Genomic DNA, 20,447 nt, shown 5'->3' on the forward strand with positions numbered 1-20,447 from the left:
AGTAAGTGGAACCATTGGTCATTTTTGGTCATTAAATCTTCAGGAGTATTTTTCACAAGATGTGACTGTCAAGATCCACATGCTAGTAAAATTCTAACTTAGATTATTTATAGCTGTCTCTACTTTGAGATTCTCCTGCAGTTGAAATTAAACACAAGACTCCACAACAGCTGGTTAGGATTTTTAAGAAGAATCATCGAAAGGAAAAAAAACCCCACAGTCTGAGGGTGAACAAGGCTAATTGTGAAATCATGTTGAATTCAAGGGACAGTTTAACAGGGAAAAAAACAAATTTAAGGATGCTAAAAGCATGAAAGCGCTTAATTTAAATATTTTCTAAATCATATGTTCTGAAATGGAGCTTCCTAAGAACTGCTTACATTTAATAAAAGAAACCCTTAAGTAAGAAAATTACCTTCAGATCAAAGTATTATATTTAAATGGAAATGAAATTTTATCTGTTCTTTCATTTCACCAAGAAAAAGCTGACAATTTTCCATTCCCAGTCATCCCATAATGGTTCTCCCTGTTTCTTTTTCCAGATCATCCACTTAATGACAGTTATTTGCACCAATTTTGTCACGTCTCCTCTCCCCAGCTGTGATTTGCTGTGGGTCCCCCCATTCTCCCAACACCATCCAGCACCTCCCGGATGCTGTGTGTGCATTCACAACACGAATTCATAACAGCACGTACAACAAGAAGACATTCAGACTTTGTTTTACAACTCAAACTGGGAACCCAGGGTAAGGACCAACACGAGATTGTGCAGAATCATCTGTGCCACGAGTGGGAAGAGCCACCAGGTCTCTGGAGCCGTGAGCTGGCACCTCGGACCCAGAGATGATGCCTCCTCAGCAGCATCGTCGTGATGCAACCACTTCCACTCCTCAAGAGATGGCTGGGGAAGGAGGACATCGGCCTTTGTTTGCCCTCAAGGCTGTTTTCCACAGCAGCAGAACGGCTGTAGAACCCCTACTGTTTACTGAGCTTTGAAACAATATTTGGCATCTCAAGAAAAATCCCAACAAACAGCAAGAGATGGGAGAGCAGGAAGAATCAGGCAATGAAAGCCGACAGAAACAAGCCGGCGATGCACACCAAACTAAATGAAGAAAGATGAGGAAGTCAGACAAAGAGGAAAGGAGGGTTAAGGAAGACCTAACAGCAAGGACAATAACATATAACAAAGTCAGAAAACTGTGAGCTCGAGAAGGGAGCAGCACAGCAGCCTCGGAGGTGACTGTTCCTCAGATTCCACCGCTGGCTCCTGCCTCACCTGGGGCTTGGAGAAACCCTCTGCAGACTTTCAGAAGCTCACTCTGCCCGTCTGATCTCAAAGCACCTCTAAACTTCCCATAGCAAAAACGTTATTTCACAGGTCCTGCCACCACCGCACACAAGCTCCCTGTTTCAGGCAGTGATACAGCCGAGCTGTGTCCTGAAACAGCCCAAAATGAAGAAATACCTACACAGGTATGAGCTGGAGATGTCTGCTGTTTCCAAGAAATTGCTTGTAAGAGATGTTATCACGCAGGCATCATATTTAACTAGATAAGCAAGGAAGATGTTAACTCAGATAAAGCCAACCTCAATTTATCTGTTTCCCAGGGTTGGAGTAGAGGGGACACCAGGGCAAGCACAATGCTTTTGTGGCACTTTGATGCCTCCAACCACGTAATTTCTTCCTGTCTTCCTGTAAGAAAAGTTCCTGAGATTTTTATCCAATTTTAAAATTCTGTTTCTTTTGGTGCATTTCCCAACAATTGCTTAGAGGGAGGAGGAGAATAATGAACATTCTTTGATAGCAGATCATAAAAGAGCCATTTACTGCAAGGACTCTGATGCATCGCTCTGTCTTTAAATATGAATTATCGAATCACGAACTATTCACCGAGTCGTAGATTATCAATGCACTGAAAGGGCATTACAGCAGCAGCATGTCCCTCTGATCAAAAACACACTTATCTCCTCCTCTAGTCTTAGTTAACAACAATCCAAACATTGAGCAAATGGTTTGTTTTGAGGCAGGCTCAGAGCAGCAGGTTTGGCAAATCCACCCCTCTCTCCCTCAAAATGAAGCTTTCATTTACACCCAAGCTCTGTGTGGCTCAGGGTACATTTCAAGTCCATTTCTTTTTTTTTTTTTCCCCTTGAAGATGCACTCAGTTATCTCCTTTAAAGCCTCTTAATTCACCAGTCAAATAAACTTCAGATAATTTAAAATATATGTGAATAAAGGGCAGCCCCGGAACAAGCCTTTGTACAAGATCACCTGCTCCACAAGGGAATATAAAGCCACAAAAAGAAGTGTACAAGTAACTGCGTGTAACTAAATGCCAAAAAAATGAACTCTAAATGTCAAGAAAGCACAGAGACAGCTACGTGTCCTCTGTCACCCAGTTTGGGAGCCATGTACTGTCACATGTTCTAGTCAAGGTTCTGCCACAGCCCTGGGACCCGCCTGTGCCCACCGGGCTGTGATGACCACTGGTCCCGAGGGCCACCACACACCTCCAGCATCCCCAGTGGGCACCCACCCTGGGAACAACTGGAGCATGGTCTCCCACTGCAGTGAACCTGCCACTGAACACCTCCCAACACACCCAGCACTTCTGGAGTAACACAAAGTCTCAGGGTCACTGCCTCCTCGAGGCAGAACAAAGGTTCTCATCAGAAATTAGAGGGTATTTAAACAGATTTCCCCTGAACCTGAACAATCGTCAAGTGCAGAAAATGCTGAGAGACTACAATACTGCCTAAATGAAGGCATCTGCTTGGTTTAATGGATTGGGTTAATTGTCCGGTAGGACTCATTACCAAAAATTATCATTAAGGCTGAGAACTTATAAGGACTTGAAAGAAAAACATTTACAGAGACAGGAACAACATTCTAGGCTCAATAATAAACGTAAACATAACTCAAATTTTAAAGCAGGTAATCTGTCCCTTAGCCAGCAGCACCAGCTCCTATTACAAACACATAATAATAGAGCTCTTTCCCAGCTCTGATGAATCCCAGTGTCAGAGAGCCAAGATCTTCTGAAGCCACCAACTCTTCACACACGATCCTTTATCCCCACAACCACTGGACATTATTTATGACAAGATACACAGGAATTTAAACGCTTGGGGAGGAAGGTGCAGGGAAAAGAGAAGCGATATATAAGTGAAGAGAATGTGAAGGCAAGAGGCAGGGCTCGTGGAGCATCCTACGCGCTGCCCCGCAGCCCCCACTGCCCCAGCTGTCAATGGAGCAGCAGCACGGGGTGATGGACTTGCTGGAACCTCACAGACTCCACTGTCAAACCCCACATCACCCTTCCTTCTCAGTCATTCTAGCTCTGCCAGTAGAATAAGCTCGTGAAAATGTTTTGAGCCCAGATGTTGAGAGGAAAAAGTGCATTACACTGGGAAGGAATTAGGAATTTGAATTCTAAAATAAAAGGATAAAATTACTTAAGAACCAGCACTTCTGTCTTGGATTAAGCATCTGTCTATGGACGTATCCCGTACAAACTCTGCACCTCAGTGTCACACCCTGCCACCAGCCAAAGATGGAACAATTGAAGACAATTACTGCACAGGGCAGACTTACCTTCGTAGTTTGCCTGGAAGCCTTGAGCACTGACCGCGTAATCACTCACAAGCCACAGGGAGAGCACAACCCCCGTGCTCACAATGGGAGCAGGCAGCTGGAAACCCGTTAACCTGGAAGAAATCAAGAGGAAGGTTACACTCACCATTCCTGCCTTTGACTTGTTACCAAACGGGAGAGTGGCCAATGCACCATGGCCTGGAGGGGGGAGTTTGGGGCTGAAGGAAACAGGCTGGTACTGCTGGAATTCCACAGCGGCTCAACAAGCGATGGGCAAACCCCTCCTGGGCTTTTAACACCTTCTGGCTTACCAGAACAACTATTCATTTATTTCTTCATTGCTTATGTTTTCAACCTCTCTATCTGCTTTTTCAATCTCTCTATCTGCTTCACACCATGTTCACTAACAGCAGCCACAGCGCTCTGCGACCCCGGAGCAGCCACTGAGCCCTTCACAACAACCTTCCCCATCCATGAAATGGGAGCAATTTTTAAAGTTGCTGAATGAGCCCAAGACATTACTCAGTAACGCTTGGAACTCATTGTGAGAACTTTGCAGAAAAAATATTAGATAAGGGTCTGAAGCATTATACTAGCTACATTAAATTGAACACAAACTGAAATAGTGTAAGAGAATAAGCAAAAAGCTGATGTTACCAATTAAAGCCCATCAAGGTGTCTGTCTTCAGATTTGTTCTGTAGTTTCACAATGGATAAGGTTTGAAGTTTCTAGGAATCCTCCCCAACCTCCACCCAACTGTCCCTGCAAGAACAATCCCAAGGACAGCACTTGTCACCCTAAATCCTGGTACCTAGTGTGTACCAGGGAAGACTGTGATGGTGAACACCTCTCTACTCACTGAGGAACTCAAAGCCCACAGACATGAAATGTTTTGCACAGATGATGCAGCAGATGTAGGAACTGCCTGGAACAGACACGTGTCCCCAGGTTGGAGCAGGGAGAACCATACAAAAAGGTGACCAGTCTGGGGAACAGACCAACGACCCTCAGCCCAGGTGTCCTGCCCTCCCACCCGCTCTCCTCACAGGCTTAGAGCTAAAGGACAACTGCTAATTGTATTACAAAAGTCTGTTTGGTAACAATTTTAAACTGGCATTATTAGATTTCAAACACTAAATGCCTGACACTGTATTAACAGGAACAGCTATTGGACATTTCTCACAATTACACTTTTATAACTTCTAAGCTTTCTCCTTATACTCGGCTAAGGTGATTTACATAACAGATTTACATAAGGAACATTTGTTTTAAAGCAATCTCAGATTAGATTCTCGCCTGCCATTGTCAAGGACAGAGATTCAGGTGCAAATCCCCGTTGCCCGACAACTGTCCTAAAACCAAAGTTTTCCAGAACCGCAGGGACTCGCTGCCACACGGTATCAGCGGGATCAGGAGCTCTCAAGCTGGATCACAAGGACACAAGTAGCAGGAGATAAACTGGTTACGGTAAAAAAGACAGTTTAAAGCTCCTTACACAGATACTCAGAGGTTTATCCCACATCTTTTCACAGAACAGCTTGTCTGTCTTAGGGAGAGGGCAAGAGATCACCCGCGATACAAAGCACTTTGACCCCTTAAGAACTACCTGTGAGTATATATTTGATCCAGAGTATTTCCTCTCCTGATATATATATAGAATTAAAAAAAAAAAGCACATAGAACAAAACCAGCTCCTTCCTTTTGGGGGCCAAGAGCCTCTCTGGCTGTGGGCTCAGGTACCAGCACGCTACACTTTCCAGCCCAAGCAATTTCTCCCTAAATTTGCCACCAGCCCCCCCGGTAACTCCCAGAGACAGTGCCTGAGCTTCCCCACTGTTCTTACTCCGGCCCTAACTTATTAAACCTAAATATTACTTCAAACAGATTCAACACTAATGAAAGCTGACATTCTCTGCCCGAGAACCTTATTAAAACAAAATTTCTAGTTATTGGCAAAGTTCAGGCAGTCGCCAGCCAGCGACGGCAGTCAAGTCTGAATGTCAGCAAAGCAGCACTGACTGCTCTCAGCATAAAACCCATTGTCTGGACAAGCTGGAAGAACAATTGCTCCTGTTTATTAAAAAATAAAAGGTCCTGGGATTTTTAAGGATTCAAGACAGTTTTACCGTACACAGAACCGAGGAAGAGTGCCATAGCTTTTATTAATTTATTTTGCAGTTTAATTAAAATGGCTTATTGAAACCTTCCTGCCCTCAAAAATTTCAGGAAATGCACGGACCAGTTTTAATAAAAACAGAATGGACAGCAGAACCTGCCAGTTTTCCTTTGTCTAATCACCACACTGTTTTTTATCTTTATCTAGGAATTAGTTAAGGGTAGTCTGTGCTTTTTACATCCAAAGTTCTCTCTGAACTAGGCTTTTTGCATCGTGGATTCAGTTCACAATCTGTGTACCAGAAGGACCCCACTTTGCAGATGTTGCTTTTAACTCGGGGCAGGATTTACATGTCTGCTTCCCTGTAAGCAAGAGCTCAGGTCCCTTTGGAGTCAATGGGAATTAAGTGCTGCCTGAAACAACACTGCCCTTAAGCGTCTATTCGTATTTTCTAGTCACAGGGCCTTAAAGGAAAGGGATGGCCTGTGCAGAAGGGCATGAAATTGTAACCAAGAGTTTGTTCTCAGCCTTCCTACAGATTCTACATTGACTGAAGAGACAATTTTCATGGGAACCTCTGGGCTTCCTGAACCTCTAAAAATTAATAAACCCAACCATCTCTCCAGGCTCTTACCTTCTGATTTCATTTGTGTCTGTGCACTGTCCCTGGGGCAAGCAGAAGAAAATGGGCTGCCTGACGGCACAAAAGGTGACCAAAAACTGCCTTCCCCCTTCAGATCAAACAGCCTTTCTGGCCACAAAAGATGGAAAGTGCCCCATTAGTGCTAAAACTAAACTTACTCGGAAGGAAGCAGGAAATACTGCTTCAATAAGAAAAACACCCACAGAGCAACTCCTACCCTCTGTGCCACCAATTTCCATATCTCCTCCCGCAGCGAAAACCTGCACTAGAAATGAGATTAAACCCCTCGTTTCCTCATGGGAAGGAGCTACAGCCAAAATAAAAGTTATTCCTCCTCTGAAGCTTTCAGCCAATGCACACAATTGAAAAGCCTGCCTTCTTCTGATGTCCTGATCTTCTCCAAACAAGAGCACAGGCGGTATCCTCTTGAAGAAACACTGATTTAACAAGGCTTATGCTCAAATCCCTCCTGTTAAACCTCAGCCCTCCTGTTGCAAAGACCCCGGAGCAGCCAGGCTTGGCAGGACACCCTGCCTTGTCTTGACCTGGCCGCTAAACTGTCCTCCTGCCTCCCTCCCTAAATCTGTAGCCCAGGCAAATTTAAAGCATGGGGATCAACACAATGGCAGACAGAATATGAAATCATTCCCCAATGGCCTCACGCATGAAATGGTAATTCTGACATCACTGTTATTTAGTGTGGCAATAAAAAAAAATATATACGCTAATGAGAAAGAAAAGCAGCAAACTCTGTTCCTTGTTTTTATTAAGGGCCATAACAAGAAGGTGAGGGCGGTAATAACAGCATGAATAATCATCTTCCATTTCTTCTGTACCTCTGGCCAAATGGATTATTGAGTGATTATCCCCTTAAGTTGCTTGGAGCCAACACTGATTGTGTGAGATTTTCAATGTGTTTTTCATTGGCTTAATTCTGCTCCTACTGTGAGGAACCAAACTAAACCAGTGCCAGAAATACCACTTCATAAGCTTGCCCTTGCTTCAGAGTACAGCAAAAATCAATATACCAAAACAAATCAACACAGAAATCCTCTACTCTATTTGCATCCTCCTTCACTCTTTGCCCTCGGGTTTGCCACCGACATTGCAAATATTTCTGGTGCACGAGTCCCCATTTGCAGCAGAACAGCAAAATCTGAAGAGGAGCTTTGCTGGAACCGACGGTGGTAAAAACGGTGCCATTGTGACCCCCACGTCCCTACAGACTCTCTGTATTTCCACACACACCAACCCCTCCACACACCCGGCTTGGACTGTGAGCTCCCCACTCCTGACTTGCCTTGGTGATGGATCACCATCCTCCCCACCACCACAAAGTCCTTCCCCAGCAGAAAACTGTCCCATCCAACCATGAAAGGAGCCAAGCGCCAGGCAAAGACCCACTGACTGCTCTGCTCAGCAGGTTCAACCCACAACCAAACATTTCTTTTGCCCTCGAAAAAAGACCAGTCAGCCAGGACAGCCCACATCTCAGCCCCTTCACAAAAGCTCTCACCTCCATCTGTTGCGTATTATCCTTTTCCCCCCGTATCAAGTACAACTGTATCATAGAGTGTGACGCAGGCGCCCGTTTTGGAGTGCAGGTGCCATAATTAAAACAGAGCACATTATTTTTCTGGTAGGATGCCCACCATCAGCTCAGGCTGCAATCAAAATAGTTATTGCAGCTGGCAATCCAACAGCCTTTAAAGCATAAATGCTAGAGAAGTGTCTCAGAACATCTAATGAAAACGCATCGGATTGCATCGTTTAACCCAGCATTAAATTACACTACACCATACTTCAGTGATTTTTTCCTGCATGTAATTTAAAGGCACCTATTAAAGAAAATTTCCCACCAAATGAACCACTCTCTTTCACTCTCTGCAGTTTAAATGACATGGTTCTGTAGGTGCTGATCTGACACCCCTGCACTATCCCAGGACAATATTCAAGGTAAGTCAGGTGTAAGGGACTGCGCTGGGAAAACAGCTCGGAGAGGGGGCTGCCCTTTGGAAAACAATCTGGAAGGAGCAAGCAAGTCCCTTTTCACACTCTGTGCCCAGCAAACAGGGCAGCAGCCAAACTCCAGGCATCTGAAAGGTGCTTTCATGAAGTGTTCAACTAATCCATCATCAACTGGGGCCAACAGAAAGAGCCCAGTAACTTCCATTTGACTTTGAATCAGGTCTTATATGGCTCTTATGCCCACAGAAACGAGGAAGCTCACTGCCTTCAATGAGAGGCTGAACACATGTTCCATCTTTCCTCAGAAAAATGGACATGAGTGATATTAATTAACATTTGCAACTCTCTCAGTCTTGATGGAAAGGATGTGAAAGCACTGTGCTCCAGCTGCTGCAGGGAGAACCCCTTCAGAAATCCAATATATCTATGTTTAAAAATTCAAGCCTTAGAGGAAACTAGAAACGCATGCAAAAGCCAGTGGTCACTCACAGATGTTCTCCTCAGGGCTGCATCATGGAACGTAAGCCAAGAATTAAAGGATAAATGCAAGAAGAGATGAGGGAATCTCTCCACAGCAATCGATCCCACCTTGGATCTCCCTACAGGTAGCAGATTTTTTTCATTACAGACACAGCAGCTGGTGGGTGGAGGGTAAAACAGTCTATGGCGGGGGGGAAAACCACCTTGCCTTTCCTATTAATATCTTAGTTTTAGAAATCATCTTTCATCCTGAAGGAATTCATTGTCTCCTCCAACTCATGGGCCGAATCCCCAGAGAACTTCCGTGCATTTCAAACACCACTTTACAAAGCTGGCAAAAGCGCGACAGGCAGATGCCCAAGGCACAAGGACTTCAATCTGAGCAGCATATTGAAGCCGACATGTCTTTGTTCCTCACGAATCATTGTCTGCAAGATTCAGAGCAAACCCTGTCTCCAGTAGGGCTTTTCCATGCCACCACTCTGCTGCCCACCCAGTAACCACCTCCAGTGTCCTCCTGGCTCCCACAGCCTCCTCCTCCTCCTCCTCCCAGCCCCTGGTTCTCCTCTGCTGGCCATACCCCACCTCTCACACACCCCATCCCCTCTGCTTGCAGCCAGCAGAACCACGCAGATCTTTCATCCACACTCAGTGGAAATGGGGTAAAGACACCCACTGAGCAGAGCTGTCTCTCCATGAGCATCACCTCAGGCTTCTCTGGTTCAATTTTTTCCCCAGTGGTCGTTAGTTTTCCTCCCTTCCTCTCTGTATTACTTTATTAAAGAAAAAGGCGGTTACAATGCAATGTTAACTTGATATTTTTTTAAAACCATATTGAGAGAATAACTGGTACCGTAAAATGTTCTCATTAATCATCAATAAAACAAGCAGAGCACAATCTGAGAACACTTCCAGCTGCCAACATGTAAAAGTCAGTTCTGTCTGCGAGGCACAACTCGCTGGTGTCACTTAGACAGTTGTCCTTTAATTTTGATCCCTGCAAGGCTGAAATGATGCTCTGGACCAAAAAAAAAAAATAACACACACGCTATCTCAGCCAGTTTAAAAGGACACTGTAACGACAGAAGAGCAGCAGTATCAGTTCATGTTTGGATTTACTCAACTTGTTGGAAAGATTTATGCTCAAAACCAAGCTGCTTTTGTGTCAAGCTACAAACAGATCCTGAACAAATACCTTTCAAGCAGCACTAACTCCTTCTATAGTCTCTGCTCATATTTCACCAAGTGACTCCAAGCTACTTTGCTGCCAACCAACACCATGTCTCATTTTATTCCACGCTCCTTTCTAACCATCTCCTCTGCCCCCTTGGTTGATAATTAAGTTGCTTTTTAAAGAACATAATCCCTTGGCTCTGACATACTTTACTATATATTTTTCTTACCGAGGCAGTAAGAAGCATTAGGGAAAATAGTTTTCTCTGCCCCTGAATCTCCTGCACGATGACATACACTACACCTACACCTTTTTTCCAAGAGTTAATCTAGCACTTTGCAAACATTCCTCAATCTAACATCAGACAACCCAAGCCCCTGAGCCAGATGACTTAGGAATCAACTCCACTTTCCCTCCTTCTCTAAGCCAAGCACAATTCATCAAACCCCAGGAGCCCTTCGCTCACCCCCGACCCTGATGAAGACTTCATTAACTAACAGACATCTCTAGGGACAGTCACAGGGCTCCAGTTCCAGCCTGAATGGATTTCTTTGCTCATTTGGGTCAATTCCCAAATTACACTAGGAAAGTGTCACTTATAGAGCCTGAAGCTTGCACATCTCAAATATATAAGGCCTTCATGGCTCAATACGGAAACAGGTACTAAGCATCAAATTTCAATAAATTTAATTTTCCATCCAATCAACAGAGCAGGAAGACCATGGACTTGGATTTATTTTGTTATTTTTATGTCCCTTCCATGCTTATTTTTCCCGTACTGTCTCAGGTAGCAGAGAGATGCTAGCAGATCTCTGACACGCTTTGGCACCTGTATTTTCCATCTTGCTATTACAAACCGAAAACCCCCACAATTCACAGAAAAGTTCACCAAATTTCAGTAACAAAAAATATTCCATAAGAATGCTAGAACAAGAGCATTTCACACTTCAATTTACATACGGATCAGTGACAACACAAGCTACAGAACAGTTCAAATGAGAATATTTATCTCCTTCCTAAACCTTTTATTCCACCGTAGCAGCTCTAATCGGCTGTAAGCCTAAATATTATAAAAATCGCTAAAGATGTAAGGACAATGACTGCATCTTTGGATAGCAGAAGCCTTTATGTTTTCCAAACAGCTACGGAACTGCAAACAGACAATTACATTCTTTATTAAGAAAAAGGACTAGATGTCAGCAGTTGCTCTCTCAGCGCACAAAAATCCAATACTGAATAGTTTAAAAGGAGCTGGGCCACCCTCTGCCACCCAACAGGAGCATAATGAATTAGAGTCAATGGGCACCAAAGATTTGTCAATTTTCTATTTGAGACTGCAAGTAATAGCCTTCACAATTCCATTGTATCTTCAACGATCTCCTCAGATTGTATCATTTCCTGGAGACTTTCATTAATTTTGATAAAAGGGAAATCTACACTGTCTGAAGAGGTGCTGTGCCTGAGACACGCTCAAGGTCACACCTTATAGATACAAAAACTTCCTGACCTAAATATTCACCGCGTTCCAAAGACAATGTAGAAGCGCATACATCTTTACTCCCATCGGGGAAATGGATTAAAAGGCCTGGCTGTGAACTCCACCTGCTTTTTTTATTTTCTCTCCCCACCTTCGCACACAGACCCCTCCAGCTGTGAAATGCTTTTGAGCGTCTTACAAATTCAACTTGCAAAAATGAAACGTGATGTTATTTCATAGATGGGAAAACTGAGAGGAGTAATTTGCCTAACGCCACGGAGCAGAGCAGCCACGGGGCTCAGAAGAAGACTGAGACATGAACCCAACTTCTGCTCCTGAGGGACCCCAGCACCCCCCATGCTCCCACAGTTCTGCTCACAGCACCCACACACTAACGAGCGGTGAAGAAAGCGGCCATCTTGACACTAACTGATGTCAATATCTATTGACTGAAAGTGAAATTATTTTTGAAGAGCTGATTCTGTGCTAATAACATCAAGAGACTTTCTGTACAGGCTCTTACACAAGCAGGGGCACCCCAGTCCCCTCCTCACCACACAGCTCTGCAGGAACACAGGCACCGGGTGACACGAGTCCAATAACCAACAGCCACCAGCTAATAACTCACACACCGCCTCCGGCAACACACACAACTTCCCCCTGCCGCCTTCTCCCTTCCTCTGTGTCAGTACAGGAGACCTGTTCCTTCTCAAAGCACTCTCTAATCTAAAAAATGAGAAGCACCACGCAAGGGCTACGGGTTAATTCAATTTCTCTCCCTCTGCTGCTAAAAAAAAATATAAAAAAATAAAATCTAATCTCACTCGCTCTAACCTCAAAAGCTCACCCACTGGTTTTGGAAATTGCCAGTCCTGCTAAAAGAATAAAAGCAGCACTGTCTAAAATAAACGACTCAAGATGACTAAAAATGTCTGTGACTATCATTTTAAACACCACATACATCCAGTGCATAAAAAGATGCTGAACTTCCTCTGTACAGAACAGCTATTGTCTTTATCATTCAGCCACCTTTGGTAAGGGAAAGGAGCAACCCCCTGAAAGCTGTCAGAGAACCCATCAGGCAGATGGAATCTCCCCAAACACTGTAGATGTGGGCACTGCAGGGTCTACAGTGATCACACATCGGATCAATTCAGGCTTTACGAGGCTCCACTGCTGTCTACAAGCTCGCAGTCACTGCATTAATAGTCCATAAGTAAAAACCAACATCAGCCAGAGGAACCTAGAGAAGAACATAAGATCCTGGGCTTCAGGAATTAGTTGCCATTATCAACCGCCAAGCCCTGTGCTGTCAGAGAACGCAGATAAACTGCAAGAGGAAAAGCTGAGGAGGGAAGTGCAGCACATTCTGCAACAGGAGGTTAATGGCAGAGGCCAATAAAGCCCTTTCTCCATCTCAGTGCCCTGCATGTTGGGCTTCACTGGCCAAAGCCATCAACAATGTTCTACAGCAGGACACTTCACCAGCACTTCCCCTCCTTCCCTCCATCACCCAACATCAGAGGGACAGGAGGCCTTCAAGAGTTGCATCAACTTGGGAATGAAAAACTAAGAACACCACGATCCTCCCCAGAATTTCCTCACACTACTTAAACTCACCCATTCAAAACCTGCATCAATTACTAATGGTATTCAGCGCCCACAGATCTATCAAAAGCAGACTGCTCCAGAGCAGAGTCTTAATTGAAATCTGTTAGATGTTGTCCAATTACAGAAAATCTTTCTACACTTAGCATACCTTAATATGAAGCAAGAGTCATTGTGAAGGTTTGCTAGTAGATTTTACCTGTAAACATTGTTAATCAGCAGCTTAGAGGGAAAACAAAAACGATTTTGAAAAAAATCTGAAAACCAAGTATTACCTGAGTAACAGCAACACCTCAAAGCCCAACAACAACCACCAGCCTGTGGTAAACACGGCAGAGAGAGCCATCCCTGGGAGAAATCCTGTGGTTCAACAGACATAACACAGAACAACCACCAGCCAGGAAACTGCTTCCCAATTAGTATTTTATTCAGTGGCCATGAAGAAAAGGTTCCAACGGTCAATAAGATCCTATTTTATCAGACACAGCGGAGGCCACCCCACAGACAAGTTGTGTTCCTACAGGACAAACAATGTCTTGAGAGCAGATCCTTTACCCAGGGCCAAAGTCATTCCATCCCTGACCTCTCCATAGGATAACACGCTGTGGAAAGACCAAACCTGATCCTGGCCTCCTCCCAAGCCTGCCACGTTCAGCACAGTGGGAGAGAAAAAGCTCTCACTCCCATTTAATCATCAGCTTTTATCACCCACCCTGATGCACACACTCCTAATACAGAAGAAGTGAACACGGCGTCTCAGAACTGAACAGCCCCAGATGCAGCTGCTTTAACTCCATGAGGTTCCCTGGACTTCCACATCTCCTTCCATCAAAGGTGAAGTTTAAATATCCAGCACTTCCCCAGAACAATATGATGGGGCCACTGGTAAAAGGCTCTGATGTTGCTGGAGCAGCTCAAAGAGGGATCTTCTCAGGGGGAAAAAGATAGCCTATTTTATTCTGAAAAGCAGAGAACTTAAATTTAGCTGGATTTTTGTTGTTTGGTGGTTGTTTTTTTTCCCCATGGAGTTAATGTGAAGCGACAAAAGACTCTGCTAAGGCAAAAAAGGAGGTAGGATCCTGAAGTTCACTAAAGATGACAAAAGGATTTAGCTGGACCTCAATTTTATTTATCTTTATCCTTAGTAAAAAGAACCGTAGTCACCTTGGAGACATGAGGCAGCTACAAAGGAATACGTCACAGGACCAAAGGTGACTTAACACCAAATCCCAATACAAGTTCTGTGTATTACCAGATGGCAAACACGATTTCTCCAGGAGGTTCTTTAAAACAGCACTGAACCCCAGTAAACCCAGCACCAGTGAAACCAGAACCCCAGAGTGTTATTTTAACGCAGGTTTGCATCTCTGCAAGGAGAACATATGGCACATGGGGGGAACTATCTCCTTCACTCTTCCTTATGCCTCCTCCTCTCCTCCCTCCCATTGTTTTTAAGATCAGAAGCTCTGTTCTCCTGATTGGTAATTAAGTACCAGTCACTCTGTCCAATTTTCAAAGAGTAATTAAAAGGTTATCAAGGAGAAACAGGCAAGACACAGGTATTTCTGCTGTATCTGTAAATAGGTCACCCCAGTAGATAATTCAGCTCTTATCACGAGTATCACAGAATTTTAGGTTCAAACAAAATACTTAATCTTTCAGTCAATTAAATATGGCCAAAGAGACCACATGGTTTTTAACGGCACACTCAGCACATCGATGGCAACGCTCCGTTAACGTGTCAGTCGTCTCTCGGGGAAGGAGGACGAGTGTCTCTAACAAGCAGCAGCAACTTCAGCAGAGGACACTGTGTGGTGGTGAGACGTGAGCCCGGAGAGGAGTTATTCCAGCACCAGGGAGCTGAAGGCAGCACAGATTTTGGCTTTAAGCACAAAGCTCTTGCAGTAACGATTGGCAAACATTTCCTCTAACCCTGCACACTCCATAGACATCAGAATGGGAGTGTTCCCCACAGCTGTGTAAATATAAATATACACCATTATAAATGTAAATATAAATATACGCCAACATAAATGTAAATATTATATATATATATTTACATATACCTCCTAGTAACTTCTGCGGAAATGCAAACTGCACTGCTGAGGTTCTGGCCCTAATAAAGGCTTATTTTTCTTGATACACTGGCTCAAAACAAATTTGTTTAGCCAAACAAAATCAGAGCAATTGAAACATTTCCTTTGGACAGAGAAGGAGAGCAGCAGACAAGGCAATGTCACCGGGAAGGAAAGCCCATGGGCTGTGAGATCAGAGAAGGTTCCCCAGCTTTGTTCAGCACGAATGGAAGCGAGCAGTTTCTCCTGATTAAAAACATGGCATATTCTGTCCCTTGGGTTTCCCAAAGTAGTTTTAAATACCTTTGGAAGGGAAAAAAAAAAGGTAATCTGGTTTTCTAAATTGACAAGTCCTATTTTGAGTGCAAATTCAGTGGCTCCCTTCAGGAACACAGAGTTTGGTATCTGAAATGACTGACTTACCAGATATACCGTAATTATATTTTCCCTGGATCTGACTGCAAGCCTGAAACTTCAAGTAAGGAAATTAGCAACTAATTTAAGATTCTCACATTAAAAGCCTCCTGCAAGTTATCAGCAGCAGATGAAAAAGCTTGAAGATGTCATGTGGTTTCCCTTCTTTGCTACATTTTTTTCTCGTTATGCCACTGTCTGGTTATGCCACGTAAGAACAGTCTGACACGAAAAGGTGCAAAGAGTCTCCCAAATCCCACGTAAGAACAGTCTGACAGGAAAAGGTGCAAAGAGTCTCCCAAATCCCACAGCAATCTCAGATCCCTAAAGAACTCCAAATATTCAAATTTTAGTCAGGTCTCTGCTGAGCTCCGAAGCCCAGCCCGGTGGGAAAGCAATCAGGAAACTACCCTGATTGGAGCCTCCTCTTAACAATGACACAATCAGCAAAGCACAATGGGAATTTGCAAAAAGACTCTTCTTGAGTAACTGCGGTTTCCAGAGCAGGTCTCCACACGCACCCCGTCCCGCTGATCTACCAGCAGCTCCCAACAGGGAGGAACTTGAAGGCTGAGCATCTGGGAGGGTTCAGTCTGGTGTAAGGAGCACAAACACTGCTCAGGAGAAGGGAAGCCACATCCAGGCACCCAGGGGAAGTTACAAATCTTGTCTGAAGTGCTAAAAACCACACAGCTCCTACTCCAGTCAAGAAGGATCTGCAGCCATCGTCATTCTCAGGCTTTAAAGAAGATTCTGTCACAGCGGTCCCTGCTGAAAGCCAGCGTGTGGTGTTGGGGAAAAGCAAGTTATTTGGGAGAAGTTAAAGGAGCAAGGACTCAATGAAGCTCTGATTTCAGCAAACAAAGCAAAGTCATGGCACTGAAAAATGACAACAGCCCTGGATGTCTAAATTAAGACGCAGAAAAGCATTTAATATTCACATCCTCATCACAAACGCACAACGCAAATTCCCTAATATACAGTAAAGCAGTTTATTAGGAAATGTCTCATCGGATTAAGTCTGCTCTTATTCTATTAGGGAACTTTCACACCACATTAAATTGCAAGACAACAGGGTGTTTGCCAGCACCCGGCAAACACCATTATTAACCCCTTCTCAGAAATGCACACAGACGTGACGCCGTGATACATCAGGCCAAGGAAGCTCTGAAGAAGATACGGCTTAAAGGGAACAGCAGGGTTTGGGGAGGACCAACCACTCTCCATCCCTCAGCGTAAGAAACCATCAGCAACAGGTTAAGGCACTCAATGTACAGCAAGATCATCCCCTTCTCCCAGAAAAGCAGGCGTGACCTACTGAAATGAATCCATAATGCTCAATACTGGAAGCTCAACAGTGGGAGAAGCAGAGACACAGTTCCCTGTTTAACCGAATTGTTGATCAGCCTTGAAGACACTCAATGGTTACCTTCTCCTCTGCACGAGCATCCTTCCCCCCTCCCCGCTGCCTTTCACACTTGCTTACAGCTCATTTTGGCCCGCCTGCTGGTAGCATGAGCTTTGATGAATGACGCACGGTCATCCATCTTCAGCTGCTGCACTTCTATGATGAATTGAGTACATTTGGAAAGCAGGCCGAGAAAAAAAACAAAATTGATAGCCACAGGAAAAAGAGAAAAAAGAGAGAGAGAAGGAAAAAAAAAAAAAGACCAGTGTTGAGCAATAGCTACAGAGTTTAATGAGGTGAGATTGATGTACACACACCAAAAAAAGTATGTGCTGAACAAAGAAGTGAGACACCAAACGGCACAGAGGAACAAGTTCCAGGTTTTGAGGTCACTAATCTAGAAACATCCAGGGGATGAATGCAAAATCCATCATGTGAGAGTCCGTATCTCATTTATTGGTGTAAAGTGCTTTCAGATCTCCTCCCCCCCACTTATTTCACTTTCCTCCATTGTACTAAACCACAACATCTCCTCATTAGAGATGAAATGTTCTCCCAGTACTTCGTGATCCTGGCTTCATCCCATAACTTACCTTCCCGAGTTGCACATGAAGTTCAAGAGTGATGCAGAGGGAGGGCCTTGTTTGTCTCCTCCCCTTCCCCCAAAATACAGGGCTACAAATTATCAGGACAGTATCCAAGGTGTATCTCGGAGTTTTGGGGTCAACTGTAGGAAGACGCCCTTCGCTGACACTTCTCTCTGTAATTGCATCGTGCTCACGAGTCGCTCCCAGCAATACCTGGATACAACTTGTCTACAGCATCTTACCAATTTACTCTACCAGGACCCTACTTCTGAACTCATTTCATTCCTGGATTTTGCTTCTTCAGCAGAACCTCCCACTGACATCCAGAGGGCACAGGGAAGCATCTGGCACCGCTGATGAGCAGAGACATTTGCCAGGGGGCATCTCAGGGCAAGAGCAGCACTGACTACCCACAAAGATTCCCAAGTGGAATTTTATACCAGACGCAGGCATCCTTTACGTAACACCCAAAGCACTGTGCTACCTTGTGATTAAGTGATGAGGTCCCATAATTAAGATGATTCTCAAGCACAGTGGCAAGGTGAAGATATGATTTATTTGCATAACTGAAATCATCTACATAAAAAGCTGGTTTGCACTAGTGATTCTTTAACTCAGATTTTCCAGTTGGGTTTGACAAGACACTGAGGTCGAAGGATGTGTCCTAAAGTGGTTTTGAAGAAAGATTAATTTCCAGGATTCTCCATGACTACAGCATTCTTACTCGGGATACTAGCACTGGATACCGCTATTGTTTCTATTCCTTTTTGAATATATTACTGTCAGACTTCAGCTGCAGACACCACCTCAGAGAACAGCCTTCATGTCACAAGTCACCGAGCTGATTTCATCTCTGCCTCAAATCTGGAGGTCTGAGATCATGACTCCTGCAAATGCACAAGTCTGACATGTCATATAACATTTGCTACCACAGCAATACATTAGTTTTTTCAAAATCAGCCTCTTCATTTAGCTTTTCATCAATACCAGGATGGTATCTGAAAGTCTCAGAGACAAGAATCCATGGAAGAGTCTTCACACTATTTTACTTGTTAAGTCCTTACCTCTACAGACCCCACAGTTCAGTGGGATGTGAGAGAATATCACCCCGTCCAGCTGGTGAACAGACTGCAAGTTCGGGAATTACCCAAATGCACTCAACAAAGTATTTGGCAGAGCTATAAACTGAAACCCATCATCCATCCTCCCCTCAGAGAATCTCCCTTGGATTGAGGGAAGCTCCTCTGCACATTAGCTCTGCTTTCCTCTTGCTCCATTTTCTAATTAACTTCTCTGGATGTCTAGAATGACTCTTGATAAATCATTACTGTCAGGCGTTCAGAGAAACATTTCAAACCTTATCAGAGATAAGAAATCAAAACAACTATAAGAGAACTGCTCATGAAGAAGCACTCCCAGTTTATTGCAGCATAAACCTCCAGCCTAGATTTAATCCCAGTGGCAGAAATGGGAACATGTTTATAAACACTGTTATGAACAATGTACCTTGTTCTCAGGTTCCCCTGCTGAGGCAGTCCATCGTAGATAGATAATACATCAAAATCTTCCTCTAATGCAAAGGACTGGAAAACAAGCTGTATCCTGTTCTGCTCCTCGGCAGTGATTGTCCACGTGCAGTTTGCATAATTTGGATATCCGTACGGAAAGCCTGGGCTCTGTATTGTCCCATTTGGGCCCTGCAAAATGTGACTGCAGTTCTGGGCTGGCAAGAGAAAAGACAAAAGTACAAGTCAAAGGGTGTAGGATACACATTTATTATCTTCACCATCAAAACAGATCATACAAGATTCTTTCCACTGAATTCCTTCTCAGACCATGGTCCCAGGGAACAGATAAAGGTAAAATCTAAACGTTCATCTTTGTCATCCCTGCAGGAACTTGGACCCCAGATACCCATCTCTGGGGCACTGCTCCCTCCAGCTCTAAACATAATGGGCTAATAATGGCTGGGTTACAGCAGCTGCCGACCAGAACAGGGAAACTGATGCTTAGAGACATCCTCTCACAGCCCACCACAACATCCAGCTCTTCATCACACAGTGTAGGGATTTACCACGTTTCAGGAGTGCCTGGCTGTGCTGGTGCCTCCAGCGTGAGGGGTTCAGAGGCCAGAACAGCAGAATAATGATGCCAAAGCTGATCATCCCTTTCACCCCCAGTTCCGCTCGACTACGGGACAGAAGATCAGGGCTCAGCTGTGCAGACAAAGAGAGACAGACCACCCCTCACCTTGAGAGGCCAGAAACTCTAATGGACATAATACATAATGAGGAACTGAGTCACCAAATTAGTAGTCTGTCTGGACGAGATTGCATAAAAACTGAATGGCAAAAGATCAGAAATTAAAGTTGTCTGGACTCCAGAAAGAGCAGGACACAGTTCTAAGGCTCTAAGGAACAAATTATCCTCAAATAGTTATTTGGAACAAACAAAACCCCCAAATCTTTGCAACTTCTCAGAATAGGGGAGTTCTTTTCCCCCCATCCACATCCTTTCAGGGAAACACTGCTCACAAGCCTGAAATACCTCCCAGCCAGGAGAAGAGCTGGTGGTTTTTATCCAGGGGCTCTCCACGCAGACTGCTATAAGGGAAAAGCATGTTCCCACTTGGTCTCCAGTCCGTGTACCCCAAACTGGACACTGTACCACTGCAAACCAGTCTGGACTGTGGCCCAGAGCTGCCACCACCAGTAACGCTACGTACCCCTGTTAGATCTGATGGGGAACGTAGGAAAGAAATCACTGGCCAGACCCAGCCTTCTCGGGCTGCTCCCTTTTCTCTCACCCAGCTTGGAAATGTCTCAGCTCCTCGTGTAGGCTCCACACACAGCAAATGTCTCCGATCAGCCTTCCCAAGGAGCTGCTGCAGAGCTACAG

At 44.4% G+C, this 20,447-nt stretch overlaps 1 protein-coding gene across 3 annotated transcripts in view; it reads right to left on the bottom strand.

Annotated features, from left to right (window-relative positions):
- The window catches only part of LOC106890635 (CUB and sushi domain-containing protein 2-like), a 291,319-nt gene that overhangs the window by 235,639 nt on the left and 35,233 nt on the right, over positions 1–20,447 (bottom strand). For all 3 annotated transcript variants that reach the window (XM_014946585.1, XM_014946584.1, XM_014946583.1), the window contains exons 3-4: positions 19,056–19,272; positions 3,599–3,711 (exon numbers count right to left, since the gene is read on the bottom strand). In XM_014946585.1, coding sequence (XP_014802071.1) covers positions 3,599–3,711; positions 19,056–19,272 — 330 coding nt within the window. The remainder of the gene's footprint in view (positions 1–3,598; positions 3,712–19,055; positions 19,273–20,447) is intronic.

This window comes from Calidris pugnax, unplaced genomic scaffold (assembly GCF_001431845.1).
Source record: "Calidris pugnax isolate Ruff unplaced genomic scaffold, ASM143184v1 scaffold113, whole genome shotgun sequence".
NCBI classification, from domain to species: domain Eukaryota; kingdom Metazoa; phylum Chordata; class Aves; order Charadriiformes; family Scolopacidae; genus Calidris; species Calidris pugnax.